At 40.2% G+C, this 23,739-nt stretch overlaps 1 protein-coding gene across 4 annotated transcripts in view; it reads left to right on the forward strand.

The window, feature by feature from the left end:
* LOC124063365 (forkhead box protein J3-like) overlaps window positions 1-23,739 on the forward strand; it is a 57,168-nt gene that overhangs the window by 28,610 nt on the left and 4,819 nt on the right. For 3 of the 4 annotated variants that reach the window (XM_046396954.1, XM_046396955.1, XM_046396956.1), the window contains exons 4-11: window positions 148-222; window positions 2,973-3,056; window positions 8,366-8,446; window positions 10,380-10,481; window positions 14,147-14,305; window positions 18,117-18,330; window positions 20,922-21,179; window positions 23,384-23,485. In XM_046396954.1, the coding sequence (XP_046252910.1) occupies window positions 148-222; window positions 2,973-3,056; window positions 8,366-8,446; window positions 10,380-10,481; window positions 14,147-14,305; window positions 18,117-18,330; window positions 20,922-21,179; window positions 23,384-23,485 (1,075 nt within the window). The remainder of the gene's footprint in view (window positions 1-147; window positions 223-2,972; window positions 3,057-8,365; window positions 8,447-10,379; window positions 10,482-14,146; window positions 14,306-18,116; window positions 18,331-20,921; window positions 21,180-23,383; window positions 23,486-23,739) is intronic. The other variant, XM_046396957.1, reaches the window with a different exon arrangement.

Below are 23,739 nucleotides of genomic sequence, written 5' to 3' on the forward strand. Positions count from 1 at the left end.
TGAAGTGGCTGTAATTGTAATATACATATTCCAGAAGTGAACTTAGTGTTGAATTACTTTATTTATGTATCCTGTTCTTCTTTTTCCTGCCTTTTCTTTGCCTGTCTGTCTCTCTTTCTGTTTCTCTCTGTCTGTCTCTCCCTGCAGAACTCTATACGACACAACCTGTCCTTGAACAAGTGTTTTCTCAAAGTGCCTCGCTCCAAAGACGACCCTGGAAAAGTAAGTATTTCTTGAACAATGTAAAATGACTGAAAAGCCCGGTTTAAATTACGGTGCAGCACACAATGAAAATTCAAGCCTATTTCAGAGAGCTGACAAATAAGGCCGGGGCGAAGGCGGTTACTTTTCACGTGTTTAGTTGCCCTCGTGCCACGCGTGTGTGCACACTTGTGCATAAGTGCACCTGAAGACACCCATACTCACATGTTCTCTTTCTTTGTCTCAGACATGCACGAATATGCACACACAGAGGATCTGTACTTAAAAGCAATTTGTAGCTCTATAGCCAGCTGAATGCCTAATGCCGCGTTCTCCATTTTATGCACCTTCTTCCGATATTGATTCTGCCAAGTAATAATGTGGTACAGGGAGTAATGAATAATAAGTATATGTAGGTACACTCCTTCAGATGCAAGGCTGTTCACGCATCTGCTATGCTTTATTAGGCCCTGTTCCACTCTCACACACACACACACACAATCAGAGGAAGCGTTAGATATTTTTCAGCAGTGCTACTACTGTGGAAGGAAGCAGAGCTGCCATGGCCACTTCAGCAGCACCGGTTTGATAACAACAATTTGTCAAGTCCTTGTTTGTGCTGAATCAAAGGAATTGCTCAGACAGAGAAAGTATATAATTACAGCTGATCACTGAAGCTTCCCCTACAAGACTTTTTAATAAAAGCTCAAATGTCTGCATTTCAGCTCATCACAGGGTTAATGTGAGAAGCAATCCACCACTTTTACGAAAACTGACAAGCAAAAACTTTTCATTGAGCTCTCAAAACTCTGTTCATTTTGTTGGGGGGGTTGGAGAGGGGGAGTTTCTCCAGACTGAGGGGATTTTGGAGCCATTGAAAAATGAATTAGGGGGAAGGAGGTTTAAATAATTCAAAGAAAATCCTTGGGCTTTAGTGGAGGCCTATAGTCTGCAAAGGCACAAAGAGAGCAGCTCCCCCCGATTAGCCTGACTTGGACCTGACCAGCACCTTAATTCACACCGTAGATCGAAGTGGTCGATACCTCAGTATGGGGGCAGGTCATGTGTGTGTAGAGAAGTTGAATGTACAAGCTCTGTTTGAAGCCATAGAGAGAGAGGAGAAGCTAAATCATGCATGTGCTAACGTTAATTGGCTGTGTACTGTTCAGTGATGTGGGACTGAGAGACAGGGGGAGGAGAGAAGTCAAGGATGGGGGGGAGGTAGAAGTTGAGCGATGAGGTGCACGTGTGTGTGTTTGTGTGTGTGCATGTGTGTCTATCTGTCTGTCTGTGTGTGGCCCAGATGAACCTCCTGAATTCAGTCCGCAGCTTTGGACCTCCTTGGGAGGGTAGAGGAAAAATGAAAAAGGGGAAATAAAATCAGACCGGGAGGAAATCAAAAGCCTAAAAGCAATTGATTTCCTCCTCTCTTATTGTATGTGTTTATTTTGGAGGCCACAGTGTTTTTAACATTGTGTATCAAAAGGATTGCTGCGGATTTTCTGGGAAAAGGAAGCAGGACTATGCACCACAAGAAAACTAAACCAAGAGAGAACTGATCCAGTACAGTGCTGGGATAACAACAGATACATTGGTTTATCATATTCAAATGGAAAGGAGATCTGTCTGATGTATTTGTTTTTTGTTTGTTCAGTGACACTTGTTTCCACCCGTTAAAGGGACTGAAGCAGCCTCACTGAGAAGAAGTGAGGAAATAGAGACTTACTGTAGTAGTAAGCACAGCAGAAGTAGATATGTAAGAGACAAATTCTGTAAAGAATAGAATGGGTATTACTCTAGAAATAGTGACAGATAATCAACTGTGAATAGCAATGTAATATAAATGTGTTCAAATCTGCCACTGTCAAACAGGAAAATTGCATCCATCAATAAGTCTTTTACTTATGATTGTACAACTAAGTCATTACATACAATAACAAAGAATTGAAAATATTTCCATAATACAGATATCTGAGCCTTCATATTTATATGAAATTGAAAAGGTTAATTAGTCATATGTAAAAAGCTGAATTTATAAAGGGTTTGACAACGGCAGTAACACATAACGTAGTTACAGTCATTTTCAGAGAACCAAAATGGATTACAGTTTGAAATTTTGTTAATCTCACTGTAGATACTCATGGCTATAATGCGCGATTCCCTCAAGTTTGTGGGGGTCAGTTGTTTGTTGTCTTCTCAGGGATTAGATGCAGGGTTGTTATCGGTTTTGTCTCTGTGTGTCGGCGGACGGGCATGATTTGGGTGGTTGGTTGATTGGAATATCACACACAAATATTGTGTGTTTGTAATTGGCTTGCTAGCTTTAGCTGTTGGTGAGGTTAATGTATCCATGTTCCCCATCTCAGTGTCTCTAACAAGTGACACATTAGGGAGTCCTTTCAAAGGGGTTTATGTTCTCAGCTATGTTGTTTTCCTGGGTCATTATGTTGAAATCACCTACCTACAACTTATAGACTAAAAACTTCAAGGTACATTTTTGTATTTCACAGGTAACACCAGCGAAAACTGAAGTCAGTACTTTTACTTGTAATGGAATATTTTCCATTCCTCCCCTGTGGTGTTGCTATTCTTGTTTAAAGCAATTATTTGAGGGCTTTTTCAAAACTGACTCCTTATTAAAGAAAGATAAAAAAGAATATGAACGTTTACCTAACCTACAGCGCAATCAAAAGCACTGAAGAAATACACAAACAAAGCAGCTTCCATCAAACACAAGGCTCATCTCTTTGTTTTATTGGGTCCCTCTCCAGGGTTCCTACTGGGCCATTGACACCAATCCTAAAGAAGATGCAGTACCCAGCAGGCCGAAGAAGAGACCACGCTCTGGAGAAAGGGTGAGTACCTTAACCCTGCCTGCCCTTTTTAACACTTGCTCACTCAGAAACCTTATAATGTAGTGCTACATTCAATTAACACTAAGTAAAGGCTTTAAATCCTTTTTACATGAATTTTTTACTACCACAAACCAATAATCTTGCATGTCTTTCTTTTAGCTTCCAAATTCCTAATTAAATTGTTTCTTTATACCAGTTCACGCTCGCTGTCATCAAAGAGGGTATGTTCATGATGTAGCAGTTTGAGAAGGAACGTGAGCAGAATAACAAGAGATTGGAAAAAAGCTGCTTCATACACCTGAGATGCTACTGAAATATTTGATTGTGAACAGACTTATAATCTTTTAAATTTTAAATCCTGTAATGATGTCAGCAAGGTGCCCATAAAGCAAAAATAAAGCAAAAAAAAAAATGCAATGCTGGCAGCTCTGTGAGACCATACTTGCTAAACGCTATCATAAGCATGCAAGCAGTGACATGCTAACACGCTGATCTTAAGGTATAATGTTCACCATGTTCACCACCACCTGTATTATGCTAACATTTGCTGATTAGCAGCAAGTAATGGCTGAGGCTGATGGGACTGTCATTATTTTTGCAGGTATTTAATCATTAATCATATATAGCTTTTTCAATTCTACAGATTACTCAGAGCACTTTACAACGTGTGCCACATTCACCCATTCACACACATTTACTGATGGCAGTGGCTGCCATGCAAGGTACAAACCTCTGTGCTACACAATATTTCTGGGTCCCAGCCAGTGTTACATTCTGCTGGCTATATTTGTATGTTGAAAATATATGAGAGAATACATCAATCCCCCCATTTCTGGTATCTAGATTGTTTCTTATTTCAGTATTTAAGTTCTATTTAATTCCTCACATTATTTTAGTGTTTACTCACGCACTAATCTGTTCTCCATGCTTTTCCCAGCAGCGTGATTTATAAGTTTGCCTTTCATAAAGTCGCCTCAAAAAACACAACTCGCTTTATGGATTTTTTCACCTGCTATTCCATTTTCACAACAGCAGGTGAGCTGTGTGTGGAGGAAGCTTGTTGTTAATGATGTATCTGATTGGAACATCGTGGTATTTGAATTGACATTGTAGCAACCATATGTACTAACAAGCCTAAAATAAAGGTAGGAGTAGGCCTACATTAAACAAGTCATTGCACTTACAGGAGGGACCAGAGAACATTCCTGTCTCTCTCTCTCTTTTTGTTTCTATGCAGAGCATGTGCTATTGTCAGCAGTAGACGCAAGGAGAGAGTAGAATGTTAATCAATTGCTGATGGCATTCTCTTGGACTGAAGGAATATAATGTAATATAAAACATGCTAGCATGGTTCACCATATATACTAGTGGCCTGCCCAAGTAGCATGTGTGTTTGTGTGTGTGAGAGAGAGAGGCAGAGAGAGAGAGAGAGAGTTGCACCTCCACAGCTCCAAAAATAGAAAATTAATATATGGTGGGCATTATTGGTATTATGGCAGGCCACCACAATAAATGAATGTGTGGAAACCCCTCGCTTACCCATTCACACATACACTCACATTGGCAGCAATTTGGGGTTCAGTATTTTGCCCAAAGATGCTTCGGCATGCTGATGGAGAAGGCGATTGAACCACAGACTTTCCAATTAGTGGATACCTACTGAGTCACAGTCTGCCGTGGGCTAACTCAAAATTTGACCTGATCATGCTGCTTCAAAGGTCACCAAAGTGATTATAGTTTATCCTTAGGGGGGCGTGAATGTCAGGACCAAATTTCATGACAATCATTGCTGTTGACATACTTCTAATAGTTGTAAAGACACTGGAGTAACAGTCACAGGATCACTAAATCTCCAAAAATCGATCCAAATATTGTTGAGATGTTTCGATTTGGACCAGCATCGTCCAAACACAATCCAAAGCAACCTGCGAGACAAGAAAGCCAAAGACTCTGGGGAAGAAGTCAAGTTAGTGACATGCATTAATGGGACATAACTGTGTACAGGAGGAGAGTTAGAGGAGGAGAGAGAAGCTTAGTGCATCATGGGAGATCCCCCGATAGTCCAAGCCTATAGCAGCATAACTAGGGGCTAGGCTTGTATGCTATAACAAAGCCTTTAAGCTTTATCAACAAGAAAGGTTTTAACTCTTCTCTTAAATGTAGAAAGGGTGTCTGCCTACCGGACTGAAACCGGAAAATGATTCCATAGGAAGGGAGCTTGATAACTAAAGGCTCTGGTTCCCGTTCTACTTTTGGTGACCCTAGGAGCCACAAGTAAGCCTGATCCATTTGAGATCCAGATGAGATATGTGAGGAGGAATGAATGAATGAATGAATGTTTATTCATTTATTCATTCATTCAAAATTTTTATTTTTGGTCACATACATCACCATACATAATACATTTTAACAATTCTCATCAAAACCAAAAAAGGAGTAGGCTGAAGCGCCTTATTGTAGTATTGTAGCATATCCTGAAGTTTTCTTAATTTACCCAGAAAGTCAGCCAAACAAAGATCTTACTAAATGATATTACATACCAGCATTTTTTTTTTTACATGTTTACCTTTAAGTTTTAATTTTACATTTCCTGGTAATTGTCAATTAACTTCTAATATTTTAAAGATTTTTTTTTTTTTTTAATTTGTCACTAAGCTAATTCCACAGTTTTATGCCTAAAACATAAATATATCTGCGCTTAACATTAGTTCTAGCTTCATGTCTTTCAAAAATAAACAAACCTCTTAAATTATAATGCCCATCTTGGAATTTAAATAACTTTTGTAGCCAAAAAGGAAGATAGAGGCAAAGAGGAGAATTTTAAACTCTATTCTAAATTTTACAGGCAGCCAGTGTGGAGAAGCCAATGCAGGAGAAACATGATCTGTAATATGAATTTGTGTCAGTACACGTAAAGCGGCATTCTGGATTAGTTGAAGAGTCTTTAGGGAGTTTTTGGGGCAGTTTGACAACAAGGAGTTGCAATAGTCCAGCCTGGAGGTAATAAATGCATGGACTAATTTTCTGCACCTTTCTGAGACAGGATGTGCCTAATTTCGCAGTGTTACGAAGGTGAAAGAAGGCAATCCTTGAAATTTGAGCTATGTGTGAGTTAAAGGACATATCCTGATCACAAATAACTCCCAGATGTCTTACAATGGGGCTGGAGGCCAAGGTAATTCCATCCAGGATAGCTATATCACTACACAATTTGTTTGTCAGATGTTTAGAGCCCAGCATAATAACCTCAGTTTTGTCTGAGTATAGAAATAGAAAATTCATCCAGGTTTTAATGTTTTTAAGTCATGCCTGAAGTTTGTTTTGCTGCTTGGCTTCATCTGGTTTCACAGATAAATGTAATTGTGTGTCATCTGCGTAACAATGAAAATGTATGGAATGTTTCCTTATAATGTCACCAATAGCGAGCATATGTAAGATGAATAATATTGGTCCAAGCATAGAATCTTGTGGGACTCCGTGCCTAACTTTTGTGTGTATGGAGGATTCATCATGGACATGAACAGAGTTCAATCTTATAAGTAAGACACTTAAACCAGCTTAATGCAGTTCCTTTAATGCCAATTAAGTATTCTAAGTATTCCAATCTGTCTAATAAAATATAATGGTCAACAGTATCAAATGCACCGTTAAGGTCTAACAATGCGACTACAGAGACGAGATCCTTGTCTGATGCAAGTAGAAGGTCATTTGTGACTTGGACCAGTGCTGTCACTGTGCTGTGATGAGCTCTAAACCCAGACTGGAAATCCTCAAATAAGCTATTATTATGCAAAAAGTTGTTCAGCTGATTAGTGACTGCTTCCTCAAGGATCTTAGAGAGAAAGGGAAGGTTATATACTGGTTTATAGTTGCCCACAACCCCTTGATCAAAAGTAGGCTTTTTAAAGAGAGCTTTGATTACAGCTACTGTAAAGGACTGTGGTAGGTAGCTTGTTATTAAAGACAGGTTTATCATATCTAGTAGGGAAGTGCAAAGTAAAACTTCTTTGAGCAGCTTAGTTGGAATAGGGAGACATATTGGTTTAGCTGTAGAGATCAGTAAGTTTAGTTGTTGAAGGTCAATGGGAGAAAAAGCAGTCTAGATAATTATCTGCTCCTACAGCTGTTTCCAAGGCGTCTGTGTTTGAAGGTAGGTCAGTACCGGTTGAGGTTAGGAGGTGTTGAATTTTGTCTCTAATGAGTAAAATTTTATCATTTAAAAAAAAAAGGTCATAAAATCATTACTACTGAGGGTTACAGGAATACGAGTTTCAATCACGCTATGACTCTCTGTCAGTCTGGCAACAGTGCTGAAGAGAGTTGTTCTTATTTTCTTCAATTAATGCTGAGTAATAGGCTGCTCTGGCACTCCGTGGGGCAATAGAGTTGATTTGAGCTAGCAGGCTTGTTCTTGACACCAGATTTGCTTTGTGCTATCTGACTGTTAACCACAGGCTCCTGGATTTGCTGTTTTCAAGATGTGACAGAAACAGCAGGAACGTGCTATAGAGAAGAGTAGGAATGACAATTGGCTTGGGGAAATAGATTGACAGAAGTTATAAATATACTGTATGTAGCCCTGGGTCACTCCAGCAGAATGTGGCTGGATCTGAGGATCTGAATATAAAAACAGTGAGCTCCATGATGTATCGCAGCTCGTGTATCACCTCCATCTGCCTAAATCTCTGTTGTTTATGAGCACACTCATGACTGGTGTTGGCTTAAAGACTGAAATTACACCACTACCTCCAAAGCAAACTATCAGATTCAGATGATATAACTTTATAAACATTCAACAGATGAAACTCTCTTTTGACTATTAGTTCCACTGAGCTTTAATGAACCAATAGCTGTTCTCCACACTTGACAAGAGTACACATACTATAAACCTTGACTGGAGGAAGCAATTAACAACAAAATAATTATATATGCTGCTGTACCGGGTAATGGTGCACCAAGACTTAAATGAAATTAAGTTCCTCTCAAAATGGTTAAGTGCATACAGGGTTGACATGAGCACATAAGCTTCAGGTAGCATGAAAACCCTTCCTTCAGCCAAGGTTGAGCAACCAATTAGTGAAATGTGCTGGCATCCTGTGGACCAAGCAAAAGACCTGCTGGGTCGAAATGTCACCAGTAAAGCCTATTTCACAAGATAGCTTTAAATCCAGTATGCAGGTACACCTGACTAGTCATCTCCCCTTTTTTCTCATCATCTTTCACTGTGTTTTGACCGTTGCCTTTCTTTGCATCTGTTTGTCTGCCACTCTCTCTCTGGCTGTCCTTTTCTGTCTGTATCGCTGCTTTAGCCTCCTCCTCTCCAGGGAACTCGGGCAGACGTGGAGCAGCAAAGTGCACAATCACAGTTGCTCATTGGAGGAAATATTAAGGTAAAAGAGAGAAAAGTGGGGCGGAGGGGAGCTTGCTATAAAAATGGGTGGAAAATAGAAGGTTGGAAGGAAGGATTCAGAAAAAAGGCAAAAAGACATCAAGGTAGAGAGAACAGAGAGGGAAAAGTCAAGCTACAAGGGGATGGAGGGGAAAAAAGTAACAGGAGAAAGAGGGAGAGGAGGCAGAGTATTCTAGGCTTGTGTTCCAGTTAATTACCACAGAAGGCCCCGGGGCTGCCGTTAGACATATTTTCTTCACCATTTTTTTATTACAAACATTAATTAATTCAGAGCCTTGTCATCTCGTCTTACATGGATGGGCCCTTCGACCCCTTTTCTTACGCCTCACTTGCACCGCTGGCAGACACGCTGTGGGCTGTCACATGGGCTGCGGAGGAACAGGGAGGTTTTAAGTGCTAAGATTTATAGCAGTGTTACCATCTGAAATAAAAAGGTGGGCTAAATATGTCGTACTGTTTTCATTGGGGTTTTATGTTGCACCAGGGCTACACAGTCAAAGTCTTTAAAGTCTCCTGATGACAGTGGCTGTGCAAATGAAAAAGATTTGAAGCTGGCAGCGAGGCTAAACGTCAGTTGCATAAATGCATTGTATAAATGTGTAGACAAGCAGTGCACACTTAGTTTAGTACCTGCGTCTTCGTTGCCCTTAGCATAATCACTCTCTTTCATTTCCTGTATGCCTCTCTGTCTGCCTGTCTATCTGTCTGTCACCACTCAATTATCTCACTCCCTATTCTTCTTTTTCTTTCCCCTTCTTCCACAAGCCTTCCTCACTCCTCTCTTCACCTCTCTCTTGTCTTCTTTTTAAGTGCCTCCGCCAGGGAACCGACAACCCGTTTCACTGGGAGTTTATCATAAATTAAAGATTGCATTGTTACCAACCAATCCTCTTACTGTAAGCAGTTTGGGAAGGCAGGCAAGCTGTCTTGAACCCTGAAAGGAGTCAGACAAGGAAAAAAAAAATTGTCCTCATTTTTTTTCCTGTGCCACTTTGTGGGCATCAATTTAGCCCCTCATCGATCTTTGAATAGCTCCTCATATCCTCACACTCAGTTAACCCTGCTTTAGCTCTTTGTGAGGACAGCAGAAAATGAACTGCTGCTGAATATATTTTAAACACTTGAATAATGCATGAGGATAGCTTGATTTATCTTATCAAGTGCGAGCGATGTGTCCACTTCTCAGGCTGTGTAAGTGTCCGGTAATTTAAATGAAGAGTGCCTCAGCTAGTACACATAGTTGAAGCCTGGGGCCTGCTGATGATTCAGGAGGCCCTGTACAGAGTCATGAAGTTGCAGCGTGCCAAAACTTCTCATAACCTGCGTCACATTTCATTTCCTTCCTCATTTTTGCTGTCCCTGTCCTCTGCATATATCCAATCAGTGGAGAGCATATTTTAAATACTTAAAAAAAATACTACTTAGTCCCTTGCAGTGACACTTTCAAGAAGTAGGCCACCTACATACTACATTTTACATTGCTTAACTTACCCATGAAAGATGATTAACTTAGTACAGCTGAAGTGGGTTTTGTCAGCTAAGTGGTCATGTGTTTATTGTGGTACACAGTGATTTTTATTTGTCTTTTACTGTTCACATTCACCTCCAATGGAAAAGTGGTCTCTGGAACTTCATTATTTTCTGTAAATCTCATTAGTCTCCCTGGGGTTTAGCGGTTCACTGATTTTACCCTAAAACCAAAGCAGCTAAGTGTATTTCAGCCATCATTCATTGCTTCCTTTAGCATGGTCTTCTACTTTGATGTGTGAAAATGTCTGCTGTGTAAATGGCCTATTAGCTATGATCTCATCAAGGCATAGATTATTTTGGTGTCCTCATTATTTATTTGATAAGCCGATAAAGAGAAGGGATCCATCCATTCTCATTTTAACTCTTCTGTCCTCTACTTTTAGGCATCAACCCCTTATAGCCTGGAGTCAGAGTCTCTGAGAATGGACTGCATCATGTCAGGAGGGGCGTCCCCGACTCTGGCCATCAATGCTGTAACCAACAAGGTATGACACTACATACAAGCACGCGCGTACACACACACACATACACGTATATACTTAAAAAAAACTTAATACGTAAAAATATTTCAAAAGTAGTGCTTGTTTACTGTATAGAATGTCAAGCTGCAGTGATTAGTCAAAGATTAATCAACAACAATTTTGATTTTTATTATTGGAATCATTAATCATTCTATTCATTTTTTGACCGATGATACCAAACATTTGCTGGTACCATCCTCTGAAATGTGAAGATGTGATGCTTTTGTTTGTCATATTCTTTGTGAGTCTTTTTTTTTTCAGTTTAATTAAAGAAACAATTGGAATACATGTTATTTGGCATTTTGTGACATTTTATAGGCAACAAAATTAATCGGTCAAATGCAGAAATAATCTGAAGATAAATCAATAAAAATAATCATTAGTTGCATCAATAGTTTATTGTGCAGAAAGGCACGAGCATTTATATTTCACAGTCAGAGCTGTGTCTGACAAAAGAGGCCCCACTTCCAAGTAGTAACTTAGATGTCTCATACATACAGTAGATATAGAACATTAAATGTGACACTATGTCATTACTCATGGGATAACCCGCATCCCAGAATGGCAAGTCTTTATGACATGTCACTTCTAGTGTTCTGTATCTATGCTTTTACATTTCCTGTCTGGAAGAAGAAAAGACAGCCTCAAAATACATTTAAACGTTGGTTACTGAGTAGATCTTACAGTTTAACACAGCAGAGACACATGATGACAGATTCGCGCTTTAAGAAACATACAAATCCAAACAGGAAGGCTGGTAAAAGGACAACCAACTCACACAACACTACAAACAACAGATGACAAATGTAGGTAAGGTGTTTTCACTGCTGATCATATTTTCATGGAAGTAGTAACAATTTAGTTACTCACGTGTTGAGTTCGGTGCACCAGTGATGCTACTGATGCTGATGTTGGCTGCCTGACTATTTAGTTGTGATTTTTGAAAGTTTATGGGTGAATGTGAGTCCAAGCCAAGTCTTTTAGCTCCATGAGTGGTAGACTTAAATAAACTAACTCCCATTATGCAGGTAATGTTACAGATACATTATGCTTCAGGAGCCACTGTTGTTAGAACTTTTAGGTCATTGATAAAGCTCAGAAAGATGCTACTTAGTGGCCATTTAAGTCTCATGAATATTCATTTCTTAGCGATGTGTAATGATGACTTTTGGCAAAAGACGAAGGTGTAGTCATTTGTACTTGCAGTTGAGAAGAACGTGTTGAACTTTGTCAAGGCTATAATTAATACTAACTGAGTATAAGAAATACTTGACTGAAAACTCAGAAGAAGGAGTCTGTTTTTCTCTTTACCATCAGTGGACGGGCTGTTTTAAAGTTCCTCACTTTGACACACAACCTGTACAATCACACACACACACACACAAACACACACACACACACACAGACACACAGACACACACAGACAGCCGTGCTGACTAAAAAGCCGAACTGGGTGTGACTAGTCTGTATGAGAGTTCGAGATCAAGCAACAACTGGGACCTATGACACCTCTCTCATCTGGCAAACACACACACACACACACACACACAGAATAATGATGTGTGGTATTTGACCCTTTCGTCTGACCCCGACCAAAGAGAAAATGTGTGCCACAGCAGCAGCTCACATAACTGTTAAGTGTTTGGTCTGGACGTGATGTGAAGGTCTGGACTTGACAGCTTATTCCAGTTTTCCATTCTGTGCTTTTCACAGATCTTGACTCATACTTCCCAGAAATTGTCAATATGAAACACTTTTATCTCAGATTTTTAACACTTTGGGAATTCATCTGTCATTTGGAAAGCGTCTATTTTCTCACCATCATTATATGTATAACCAATTATCTGTCATTTATCTAGTAAAAACATTAAGCACTTTCCGGTGTCTATTTTTTGCTCCGCATCTGAAACGTTCTTTTTGTTCTCTGTTTGAAACATTAGGACAAAATAGGCAAATATCTTTTTGAGTTTTTAGAAATTGTGATTGCCATTTGTCATTAATTTTAAATAATTTTACATTTTATCTACTTAAACATTAATCTGAAAAGTAATATATAGATAATAAATTGATATAAAAGGTTTAGTTGTTGTTTAAGCCCAACTAACTGCTCAAATGCGGTGAGTTAATTTAACTAACTGTTATGTTAGGTCTTTTTCCTAAAACAAATCGTTACCACACTCTGTACCTTCACATTTTGCATCATTATAACTTGCACAATGCTGTCAGTGACACGATTGAGCAACTCTGTAAAAGTTTCTCTATTTTTATAAGACAAATTAGTCATAAAATTTCCCAACAGAAAGCAGAGGCGAGTGTCATTAACAGTCAAGCCATTATTGCTGTAGGATTTCTAGTTTCAGTTTGGTTGGTCATATAGGCAGCTGGCAACAGAAGACAGTTCATTTACCTGATGAATGTCAGTTTGCACTAAAGACTAAAACTTGACTCGTCTTAGTCATCACTATACATGAAAAAAAAAACATGGAAGAGGAAGATCTTGATGAGACTAATGCTGATGCCAATGTCAGTGATACACACCCACATCCAGACAGGTGGCGTCCTGCAGGGACAGCAGTGCGTCACAGCCTCTTCAGCAACACATTTACTTTATTCCATTTGCAATGGAGAGTGCCTGTGCTTTTGAAAGCTGTTCTTATAACATGGTGCTGGGAAATTGGGATAAATAAATATTTTTCTCGAGAAAGGTTGTTCTATCATCATTACATCATCTGAAAACAAGTGTTTGAAGGTGTTTGTTCATTATCATTTTTTTCTTTTCCTTTCTAATGCAATGTAAACCTCAAAACCAAATCATCATTTCCAGGCTGCTACAGTAACACATCAAGGGGAACTACAGGTTTACTATGATATAATCAAATTCACCAAGACAGAACATCTGTACTAAAAAAATTACTTCTGAAAACACTAGAACAAGATGTTGTAGTGGTTAGAGCACTGCCCCAGAGAGCCTTTACTGTTGTCTCACCCGAAGGCTATGATTTCACATTTGTCTATACAATTAAATGTAGCCTGGAGGTACTGCTGGCGCACTGCTTCACAAGCACTGACAGTTAAACAAAACAAGGGAAACAAGATTCAGCATAATCCTGAGGCATCTTTTGAAAGCTTTGTGATCTGTCACCACAAGACAGCATACAGTACTGTGAAGCAAGGCTTGTTTCTTCATCGTCGCCAACCTCTTTGACAGTAAAGTCATGTCTGAGGCTACCCAGTGGTCTCCGGGTCAAGACATTTAATCAAAATCACCATGTTAAAGGAAAAACATAATCATTAGTTTGGGTCCTGTGCTTTTATGCAGCAGCTGAACCAATTTGCATAGACCAGCACTTAAAGTTCCATTTTTCCTCATGAGTTGTCTCATAAGGTAATGGTGCATGGGTAACTTCTTGAGGTGGGCAGTGCTTGCTGTAGCCTGGATGTGAGTTTGCAAATGGATAAAATGGGGGGGAGTCGCAAAATGGGCAATAAGGATCAATAAAATCATGAATCATCGAACGACTTTATAAGGTTCATTGAATCAAAATTTTAGCCCTGTTGTCCTTTTTTCACATTAGCATGGATCCTTTGTGTGTGTGTGTGTGTGTGTGTATGTGTGTGTGTGTGTGTAGGTAGCACTGTACAACCCAGAGGCAGAAGGGAGTGAGAGTCCAGGGAGTCTGGGCGGCAGTCTGAGCAACAGTCTTTCAGAGCAGAGTTTGGCGTCCGTCAACCTTAACAACCTGAACACCGCCGTCAGCAGCGGCAGCAACGTACACAGCTACACTCCAGTAAGACCTCCTCTTTATTATGGGAGATAATCTAATGATCGCTGCAGGAGAATATCTCTTTCTTTATGTGTGTTTGCACAAGGACAACAGCTGATGTGGTGCTGCTGCAGTATAGATGTCTTTAAGGACACTTCAGCTGGGAAAATGCTTTTACCTTCTTTTCCTCTGTTTTTCATTTTATCCTTCACTGTTAATTTTTAAACTGCCAGCATTTGAACTAGAAGTTCTTTTTCTTTATGTTCTGTGCTCACTTGATTCTGACATCATTTGGATGATTCAGCCGCTGGTCCAGACACTCTCCAGTCGGTACAGAAGGTGTCTGCTGCACCCTTAGCAGACTGAGGAGGTGGTAACCAGCTAACGACATATACGCTGGATCCACAGTACCCTGCTGAAACCCCCAGTGTCTGTCTTATGTTCATACTTTACAAGCAATTATATTTTCAGTGGTCTTTTACACAGCACTTTCAGTGGGGTTAGATAACATATACATTATTCTGTATGATATCAGTAGATAACAGGCAGATTATTGTCTTTTTAGCCTGCAAACCTCATACATTTCTGTTATGCTCTCTCACTAAATAATTAAAAATTCTAGCTAAATAGCCCATTTTATTGCTGTTGTTTTACTATGCACAGTCAAACTAGCAGGGCAATTTCAGTCAGTGTTTTCCACATAGAGAATTTACTTTGTCTCCTCTAACAAATCAAATTGCCCCTATCCATAGAGATTTTTGTATTTATCATTGCTTATTTTCAGGAGAGTGGAAATGCAATTGAAAGTGCAGATTGATTGAAAACTGCGTTGCTTGTTGTTGAATGTTGCATTCATATGCACTGATTATTTAGCTTCAATTGAATTTTGTATTGCAGCCGACTATCGTTTGCAGGCCCTCACACCCCTCAGGGTTGACTAGCAAAAATAAATTCAAAAGCCATGGGAAATGCTGGTGTACTTTGATGGAAGTGCAAAACTAAAACAGCTGGAAACATCAGAATCATCCCTTTGTGTTCACAGTTCACATTTATCGTCTCTGGTGCATATAAATGAAGCTTGACCACTTCAGTATTAACAAATATGAGATGAGGACGCAAAATCGATCAGCTGCAACATTAAAACCACCTGCTTGGTATTTTGTAGGTCCCCCTTGTGTTGTCAAAGCTGCTCTGACTTGTCAGGGGAAGGTTCACAGGACCACTGGGGTATTTTGTGGTCACCGGCATTGGAATGTTGGGTGGATCCCTTGGGTCCTGTGCAGGAGGGTGGAGCCTCCCACCTGGTGGGAGTCTGCAGGCGGTTGTTGTGCATTGAACATTGCATTTTAAACAGATGATTAATGCTATTCACTTCACCTGTCAGTTGTGTTAATGTTGTGATCGATCAGTGTACATCCTTTGATTGTGCTGTCTCTGTGCCATTTACCACATGTACACACGCCTGCACACACACACACACACACACACAGTGAGGTTTATTTGGATCAGGGCTGTCCCATGTCATCTGCTGTTGTGGTGCCAAGGGTCTTGGCAGGTGTGGGGCACACCCAGGGCTTGTCAGGCCACATATACACTAAAATGTTTTTGGACAGATTTTACGCTGGCTGGCTAAATGCGCTTCTTCTTCTTTTACTTCCAGTTTGGCTTTGTATTACCAGCTTGGTTTATTGACAGCCAATAATATGAATTTGCAATTAAAGGGCAGATAATTTATTGGTTCGACAGGCATCTTGCATTTCATATATACTGTATACATTCATACCAATGTTTCATTTAAAAAGGCGTTTCAAAACTAATCACGTGAACACTGATAACTGCAAATCTATTGCATTTGTATATCATTTTAATCGGAATGCTTTATGGCACCAAATAACCATTGCACCAAAAGAAACATTGTTAACATACACACACACCCCCACACACATAGACATACTCTATGTAGCAGTACATAGATACATGCACTCCTACGCGCACATACTTCCACATCCTATCCACATTAAAACAAAATATCATAGTTCAGTCTCTTTTGTTGTGTAGAGTCTATTACTCTGTTGTGCCCATTGTGGTCATTTAAGTTCCATTCAGTCTAATTATGTGGACTATAGATCGACTTGTAGTGCATCTGACATGTTTGTCAAAGTGTTTGTGTCTGTCCCTTTAATCCAAATCTAACACAATTTTAAAGGCCAATCTTGGTCCAAAAGCATTTGGTCCAAAATTACAGCAGTGCTGAAAAATACCAACTCTTCATTATTTTTCCCTTGTAACAGCTGCTCACCTTTTTACCATCAATCACTTTCCCCCACTCACCTCCCACCTGCATTAGCAAAGGTCAGTACAATCTCATCTCGTTAACCTCTCATTTCTAGAGGCCATCTTTTGTTTTCCTCCTCCCTGCATTTCCTCCCCCCACCTGTCTGCCCTCTTCCTCCTCCTCCTCCTCCATTGCCTCAGACCTCATCTGTGGTCTAGTCCGGGGGGATCAGGATTAGTTCTGCCTCATTACCTGGCGCAGGTGATACCTTTCTAACTGACGGTGATTACTGGTGGCATTGCTGGCAGAGATCTCAAAGACACAGAGGAAGTTGATGGAAAAGCTGCCATTATCAGGTGGCAGTAGATGTGTAGGGGATGTGCTGTGCTAAGTTGGCTTATACTTGCGAAGGCACACTGATCACGACATATTGCTTGCATTTGCTGGATGGATGATGAGGAAGGTGATAGTTGGGATGAGACGATAGAGGGTGGAGAGAGACGTTCATGATCTCAGAAAGAAATATTAACTATTTTATTTTTGTATGTTTATATGAAAAGAAATGAGTGCCAGCACAAAATTTCCTTTGAATTGCATAAAATTGAATTTGGTATGATCATCACAGTGAACGACTGAATTTATTGAAGAATAATTTGTCAGAAGAAAATTTAATTTCATCACACAATTGGAAAATAAATAAAATTTCTTGAAACTGAATGTAATTATTATTGGGTTAGACTTTTTTATCTGTTTTACAATACAGCTCTCCCAATTGAAATTCAGGTCCTTCAATTGAGATTCAGCTGCAGAAACACTTTGCTTCCCCAAGTGTTGACTGACAGGTAGTGTCCCACTCCAGCGGCTGCATTCATGGCCAAGTGTCGAATTTTACATTATTTACTCAGTGTAGGTCATGTAAGCACAGAAGATGTTATGGTCACATGTTTCACATACACTGTGCCGTCCAATCCTGCTGTACATGTCCTTGTCTTATTTCTAACACCAGGGTGTCCGTTTTGTCTGCATACACACACACTGACAAATATGTGTACCTAACTGCTTCACCACCAACCAGAAACTCTTTCCAACTGCACAGCCTCCTCTTGTATTAGCATTTAGGTGTTTCTCATGCACTTGAAATTTATCTCAAGGACCGTCTTTGTCAAGCTTGCAGAGATTTGTGTGAAATCATCTCTTGAGCAGAGACACTCCACTAAATAAAATGTGTATTATTGTTGCAGTAAATGATGAAAACCTTGACTTGAGTGTCATGACTCAACAGTAAAATGAAGTACCTAGAATGCACACTAAGCTATGTTTTATTTGCCAACATAGTTCTTCCATGGTGAATTTTGGTGCGGTAAAACAGAATCAACTTTTTGTTTGATGAACCTGTGTTTCTCTCATAGCAACTTACACTTTCTGCTACAGTATGAATTCAGTCAGTTTGATGTAGCTTTCTGAAACCAATACCTTCAATGATTTTCCCTGTTTATCTTTATGTACCTCTCACAGCCTGCCCATCTGTCTTTTCTCTTTTCCTCTCTGTCTGGCTTGAAGGTGAGTAGCCACTCGGAGCCTTCGTCTCAGTCCCTGAGCCTTCAGCAGCCCGCCCAGCAGCCGCCACCTCCCCCTCCCCCTCCACAGCCACAGTACGGTTTGCCCGTCCCGGAGTCGCGGGACAAGCAGCTCTGTTTCTCTGACTTCGAGGACCTCAGCGCTTCTTTCCGTAGTCTTTACAAGTGTGTCTTTGAGCAGTGCTTCGCACAGCAAGGTGGGTGTCGACCATCGTTTTGTATGAGGATTATCCGTTCATGTGTGACTGTGCAACATCTTAGTTGACACGTATGTTTGCATAAAATAAGTGTAAACCTCTGTGTCAGGCTTCATGCACATAATTAACTGTCAAGCTTAAGCTTCTAGTGAAATGGAAATAATTTAACATTGCTTTCTTAGCTGTAAAAGCATTCCGGTATTAACCTCCACCACACGCTACACCTACTCTATTGTATTCTAATAAACAAAACAATCTGTTGTTCCGCATATCTGCATTTTACGGCTCGCTCAGTCAAATGAGTAAAGGCAATTAAGAGGAAGAATTCAACATAAGGAGAAAAAAAGCTCACAAACACGTCTGCAGTCGAGCAGAGCAAAGGATTCTGCAGCTTTGATAGCAGCTAATTAGATTGGTTCTAAAGTTTGTGTAGCATCTTGCTAATTGCTTCCTGAAGCTTTCAGGTCACCAGGCCTCCTCCCTCTTGGACCCCCCACCCCTCCCACCCCACCAGGCTCCTATCACCTTCCCTCTCTCTGCTTTCTTCTCCCCGTACACATCCACGTGTGCGTTCTGGAGATGAGGACATTGATGCTCTGTTGAGCTCCATGACTGCTGCCTGGACTCACCCTCTGACCAGGTCCTGTTCGATTTGTGGTCAGGGCTGTGCAGGAAGAAAGGATAAGACAAGGAGAATGCTGGTTGGATGGCAAAAAAACAGATATGGCACAGAGACTTAGAAAGAAAAAGAAGAAGAAAATGGATTCCCAAGATCCTTGAAAGACGCCCCTTAAGTGTGAGGCTAAGCAGGAAGCGGTGTCAGCAGTCATCGTATCTTAGAGTTTGTATCACAGTGAGTCACCCAGACAGTGGAGCTCAAACCGAAAGTGAGTCCAAGACCACACACCAACCTGTGATTTAGGTGGTGTTGCATTCAATTTCAGACAGACCTTCAACCTGATGAATTACAGGTCAGACAAAAGAGCATTAAAAAGAACATTAAATTGATCAATTGAGGTTTGAAATCATTTGTTTGAGCAACATACAAAATCAGATGCGATATTCATTTTACAGTCCAGGCTTAACCTTACTCTACTATCCTTCATGTCACATTAAAATCAAAGAAATTTAATGGGTGTGTTTCAGTTGAACTTTCTTGTCCCTGTGAAATGTGGCTGCTCTCACGACACTCACAAGAAATTAGTAAGGAAAAATCCAACCAAGATAGTTAAAAATTTCACACAAACCTCTGATAAATGTTAAATGCATGAACAATTGCCATGAAGCATTTTTCAGAAAGCAGTGATCAGACACATGGTAGTGAGAGTGAAAGAACTGGAATTAAAGATATCCTTTAACAAGCAGGTAAAGTCTAACGGCTGCCTGATGGCAGGAGTGAAAAGTCACCCATCAGGATGTGCTCAGATTGACTCAGTATGCTCATTGATTTCCGTCTGATTTTTTTGGTCACGATAAGAACTCAACTCCCTCTGTTTTACTCCATTGATCTTCCCAGTACTGTGCAGCCAGTTGCTGCCTTTCACGAAAGAGTCCCAACAAAAGATAAATAATTTAATTGCATTTGCAAAACAATGTTGTTGTGTTACGGCACTGAAGACAGAAGGACGAACACCACCATGGTCCAACTCTGTGCCTGAAGAAAAGACAACATGCGTCATCTGAAAATTTAACAAGGTAGCTGCCTATTTTACAGTTTCTGCAGCTGTCACTATCCATGATTAAAAGTAACGGAGATAAAACGCACTCTTGGGATGAACCCGTGCTTTCAGAAAACTGGCACTGACAAGGATTTCCAGCTGCCAGTCCCTCAAAAAACACGTCTATAAGGGAGGCCAGGTGTGCACGTTTATGTGTGTGTGTGTGTGTGCGCGTGCATGCGTTTTATAAGCAATGACAGAAGCCACTGGAATGATATCATTACATTGTTTAGGGTTACTTATTTTTGGAGGCAGTACCACAATGGAAGATTCTTGGAAGATTCTAATTATGGTAATTTGACTGAAATTAAAACTGAAACTCAAACAACTAAAAGACTCTCAGTCTCTTCAGCCCATGGTGTAATGTATGCTCAGTCGTTATCCTCCAATGAAAAGTGGTCAGTTTTGTTCTTAATAAAGGACATAATTCTTTTCTGCCTAAAGGTGAAAGCTGCAGTGCTGAGAGCGCTACATTCCTGCACAGCTTATCAGCTCTTTAAATTTCATTCGTGGCACTTTTCTGAAGATCACTTGGCCTTCGTGTTTATCTCTTTTGAGAAAGTGTTTCTTTTCATTCTGAGCGCTGTTCAGTTACACGTGATTTATTGTTTGTAAAAATTGCGCTTTTTACCACGTGAAATAAGTCAGTCTTAGTGCTCTGGCACAGGTCACAAACTGCTTTTCAACATCTTATTTAGCTCGTAAAATGATTCAGTTTGCCAAAATATACTTTAAAGAGCAGGAAGGATTATAACCTTTCATTCACACCAATTTTCCACTTTGCCTGTCTTGTTACAATATTTGTTTATTCGTTCTCTTGTTTGTTGTTCTCACCTGTGATATGTTGTGTTTTGTTCTTTTCCCCACTGGCAGGTTTGATGGGTATGCCCGGTGATTCTAGCCAGCAGGCCCGGACCGCCTGCTCATACCAGCACTCTCCCGGCGCAGGAAGCGGCGGCAGCCACCACCACCACCAACACAACCACAGCCAGGCTTCGCACCACCCCCACCACCCTCAGCAGCACCTCTCCCCTCACTCCACCCACAGCCAGCACCAGGCGCACGGGCAGCACCAACAGCACCCGTCTCTCTCCCACCAGAGTCACACTGGACAGACCTGCCCTACGACAGGTGAGAACAAAGTGGACCAATTTTCAACAAGGGAAAACTTTAATTCAAAAAATCTTTTATCACATGAATATTCCTCACATAAAGAATTGAAATTTGCTCTTAGTGCGTGTTTGCTACAGCAGCATGGGAGACTGGCTGAGTTATTTAACAGGACTCTAGGATATAGTTCTGTCCATCAGTTTGTAATATTTCAACATCTTCTGGTTGTTTCCATTAGTTTCGTGTGGAAAATGGCCGCATTACAGCACCTGTGAGCCTTGGCTGATGTTATTATTCACCTTGTATGAGCAGCCTAATGGGAAAACCATTCTTCCAGTTCAATTAGTTAAGTGGGAGATATGGGGAATTTCTGATGGCTATAGAATATCCCAGCGAAAGAACTTTAAAGTTTCCACATACTGGTGCAAGAAGTTACTGGCACTGGCACTTTAACATATAAAATCCTATTTAAACACTCATACCACCATGGCAGCTATTTAAAAAGAGGCTGTAGAGCCTTCACAGTTTTTTTTATATCTAATACATTTAACTAGTTAACAACCTACTACAAATATGTGCCACCATGAAAATAGGTAATTACGAGTATATTTCACTTTATCTGGTGTGGCTACAGGACGTGGCGTGTGGGTAACCATCTTCATACACTGCAGCAAGTTAAGGTTCCCAAATCAACAACAAGAGGATGATTCCATGTCTTTTTTTCCCCACTCTGGTGCTGTGATGTGAATGCAGCATTAGGAGAAGCCTTCACCGGAGCCATAAAACCAGAGTAATAGCATATTCAGAATATTTCATCAATCTGAAATTGGATGGATTGGATTCAAACTACTAAATGTATTAACAGGATTTCTTCAAATATAATCTCCTCAACCTGCCAGCAGTATTGCAGGTACATGAAAAGTGCTTAGATGTTTCTAACCACAGTCCTCCACGGGAGTTGTACTTGACTTTTCTGGTAGTTTTTTTTTTCACAGTCATGTAATTGTACCTTTCACTTTTTAATCAGTGAAACAGAAATTTAAAGTTCTCCTGCTACTGCCAAAAAACGAAAAATAAGAAAACTGAACGGGACTACTTTGGAAGGCTTTATTCCCAGTGTAAGATTTGCCCTTCTCTCCCACACCTCATTCTAGTGAGAGGAACCCACATAGTGTGCAGTGTGCAGTATCCTGCATCATATTAATGCTGTACAACACCAAACAGTTATTTTACTTCGCCTCACTCCCAAAGCCGCAGTGGTGTAAATGCAATTCACCTAACACACCATTATAGGCTTGTCTCTGCACAGACTTATCGCATTTATATGATTCTCTTTTCCTCTATAAGGTCCTGGAGCATTTGATATTATGAGGCTGGGCTGATGCAGGCAGGCATCTGCAAAGCTTCACCAAGGCTTTTGCTGCTCATATTCCCAGTCTTTTGTTTTGTTTTTTTTTCCTTTGTGTCTCTGCAACACAGTTCTCAGACCAGAAGAGGGACGATGCAGACATTATTTATCTGGGTTAGTATTCCCCTCAACCAAGCTGAGGATGAATGAAAGCAATCCCTCTGTCTTTGATCCACAGCCTCAGAATGTTTTGTTGTTTAGTTTATGGTGGTGAAGGCGGTGAAAACCATCTTCTTCTTCTGCATCTTTTTTTGTTTTTTTTTCTCTCAAAAGCAGAGCTGTTGCTGGAATTTTTCTGTGTGAAGTCACACCACCTTGTGGTTGACTGCGGAGACAAATTTCACTTTTTAACCTGGATCAGGTTAACTTTTCACCTGTTTCAGATCATTAAACACTGCGTATTTATTTTAGAGTTGAAGCAATTAGTTATTGGAAAAAAATCCACAACTGTGATAAATGATTAATCTTTTGAGACATCTGTTTATAAAAAATAACAAAAATACTATCTGGTTCCAGTTTCTCATATGTGAGAATTATATATGCTGCCTTTCTCTTTCTATATGATTGAAAATAGAAGATCTTTTGGACTCCATCTGTTATTTAGACAGGAAAACGATCTGAAGCTCACCTTTTATAGACCAATCACAGAACTGAAAAAAACCATCTACAGCTTAACAGATATAGAAATTAATTATTATTTTCAGTCCTAATTTGTTTTGCTTTATCTTCTGTTCTGTTAAGTCAATTGGAAATATTTTTATATCTGCATGTGTGGTGGTGTGTGTGTGTGTGTGTATATGTGTGTGCTCTTTCCCAGGCATGTCTTCAGACTGGTACCCCAACCTGGACTGGCTGAAGGAGAGCTGCCGCATTGCTACCAGTTACAACTGGGCAGACGTAGACCTCTCTCCATTTCAAGGTATCACACACACACACCTCAGAATCTTGGTGCCATCAGTGTGAACAGCATCTGAAATGAACATTGATAAGCCTGTCTCATGCAGCCTGTTTCAACACAGCGAGAATTGATCAAATGCTTGTGATGCCGATCAGTTACTTTGATTAAACCATTATGATTCCTCTCTGCGCTTTCATATGCACTTGCCCCTGAGGCACCATATTATAATATCCAGTGTCGTAATAGTACTGGCCTAATAAAAGTCATTATCCTGC

The sequence above is a fragment of the Scatophagus argus genome, chromosome 8 (assembly GCF_020382885.2).
Source record: "Scatophagus argus isolate fScaArg1 chromosome 8, fScaArg1.pri, whole genome shotgun sequence".
NCBI lineage: Eukaryota > Metazoa > Chordata > Actinopteri > Scatophagidae > Scatophagus > Scatophagus argus.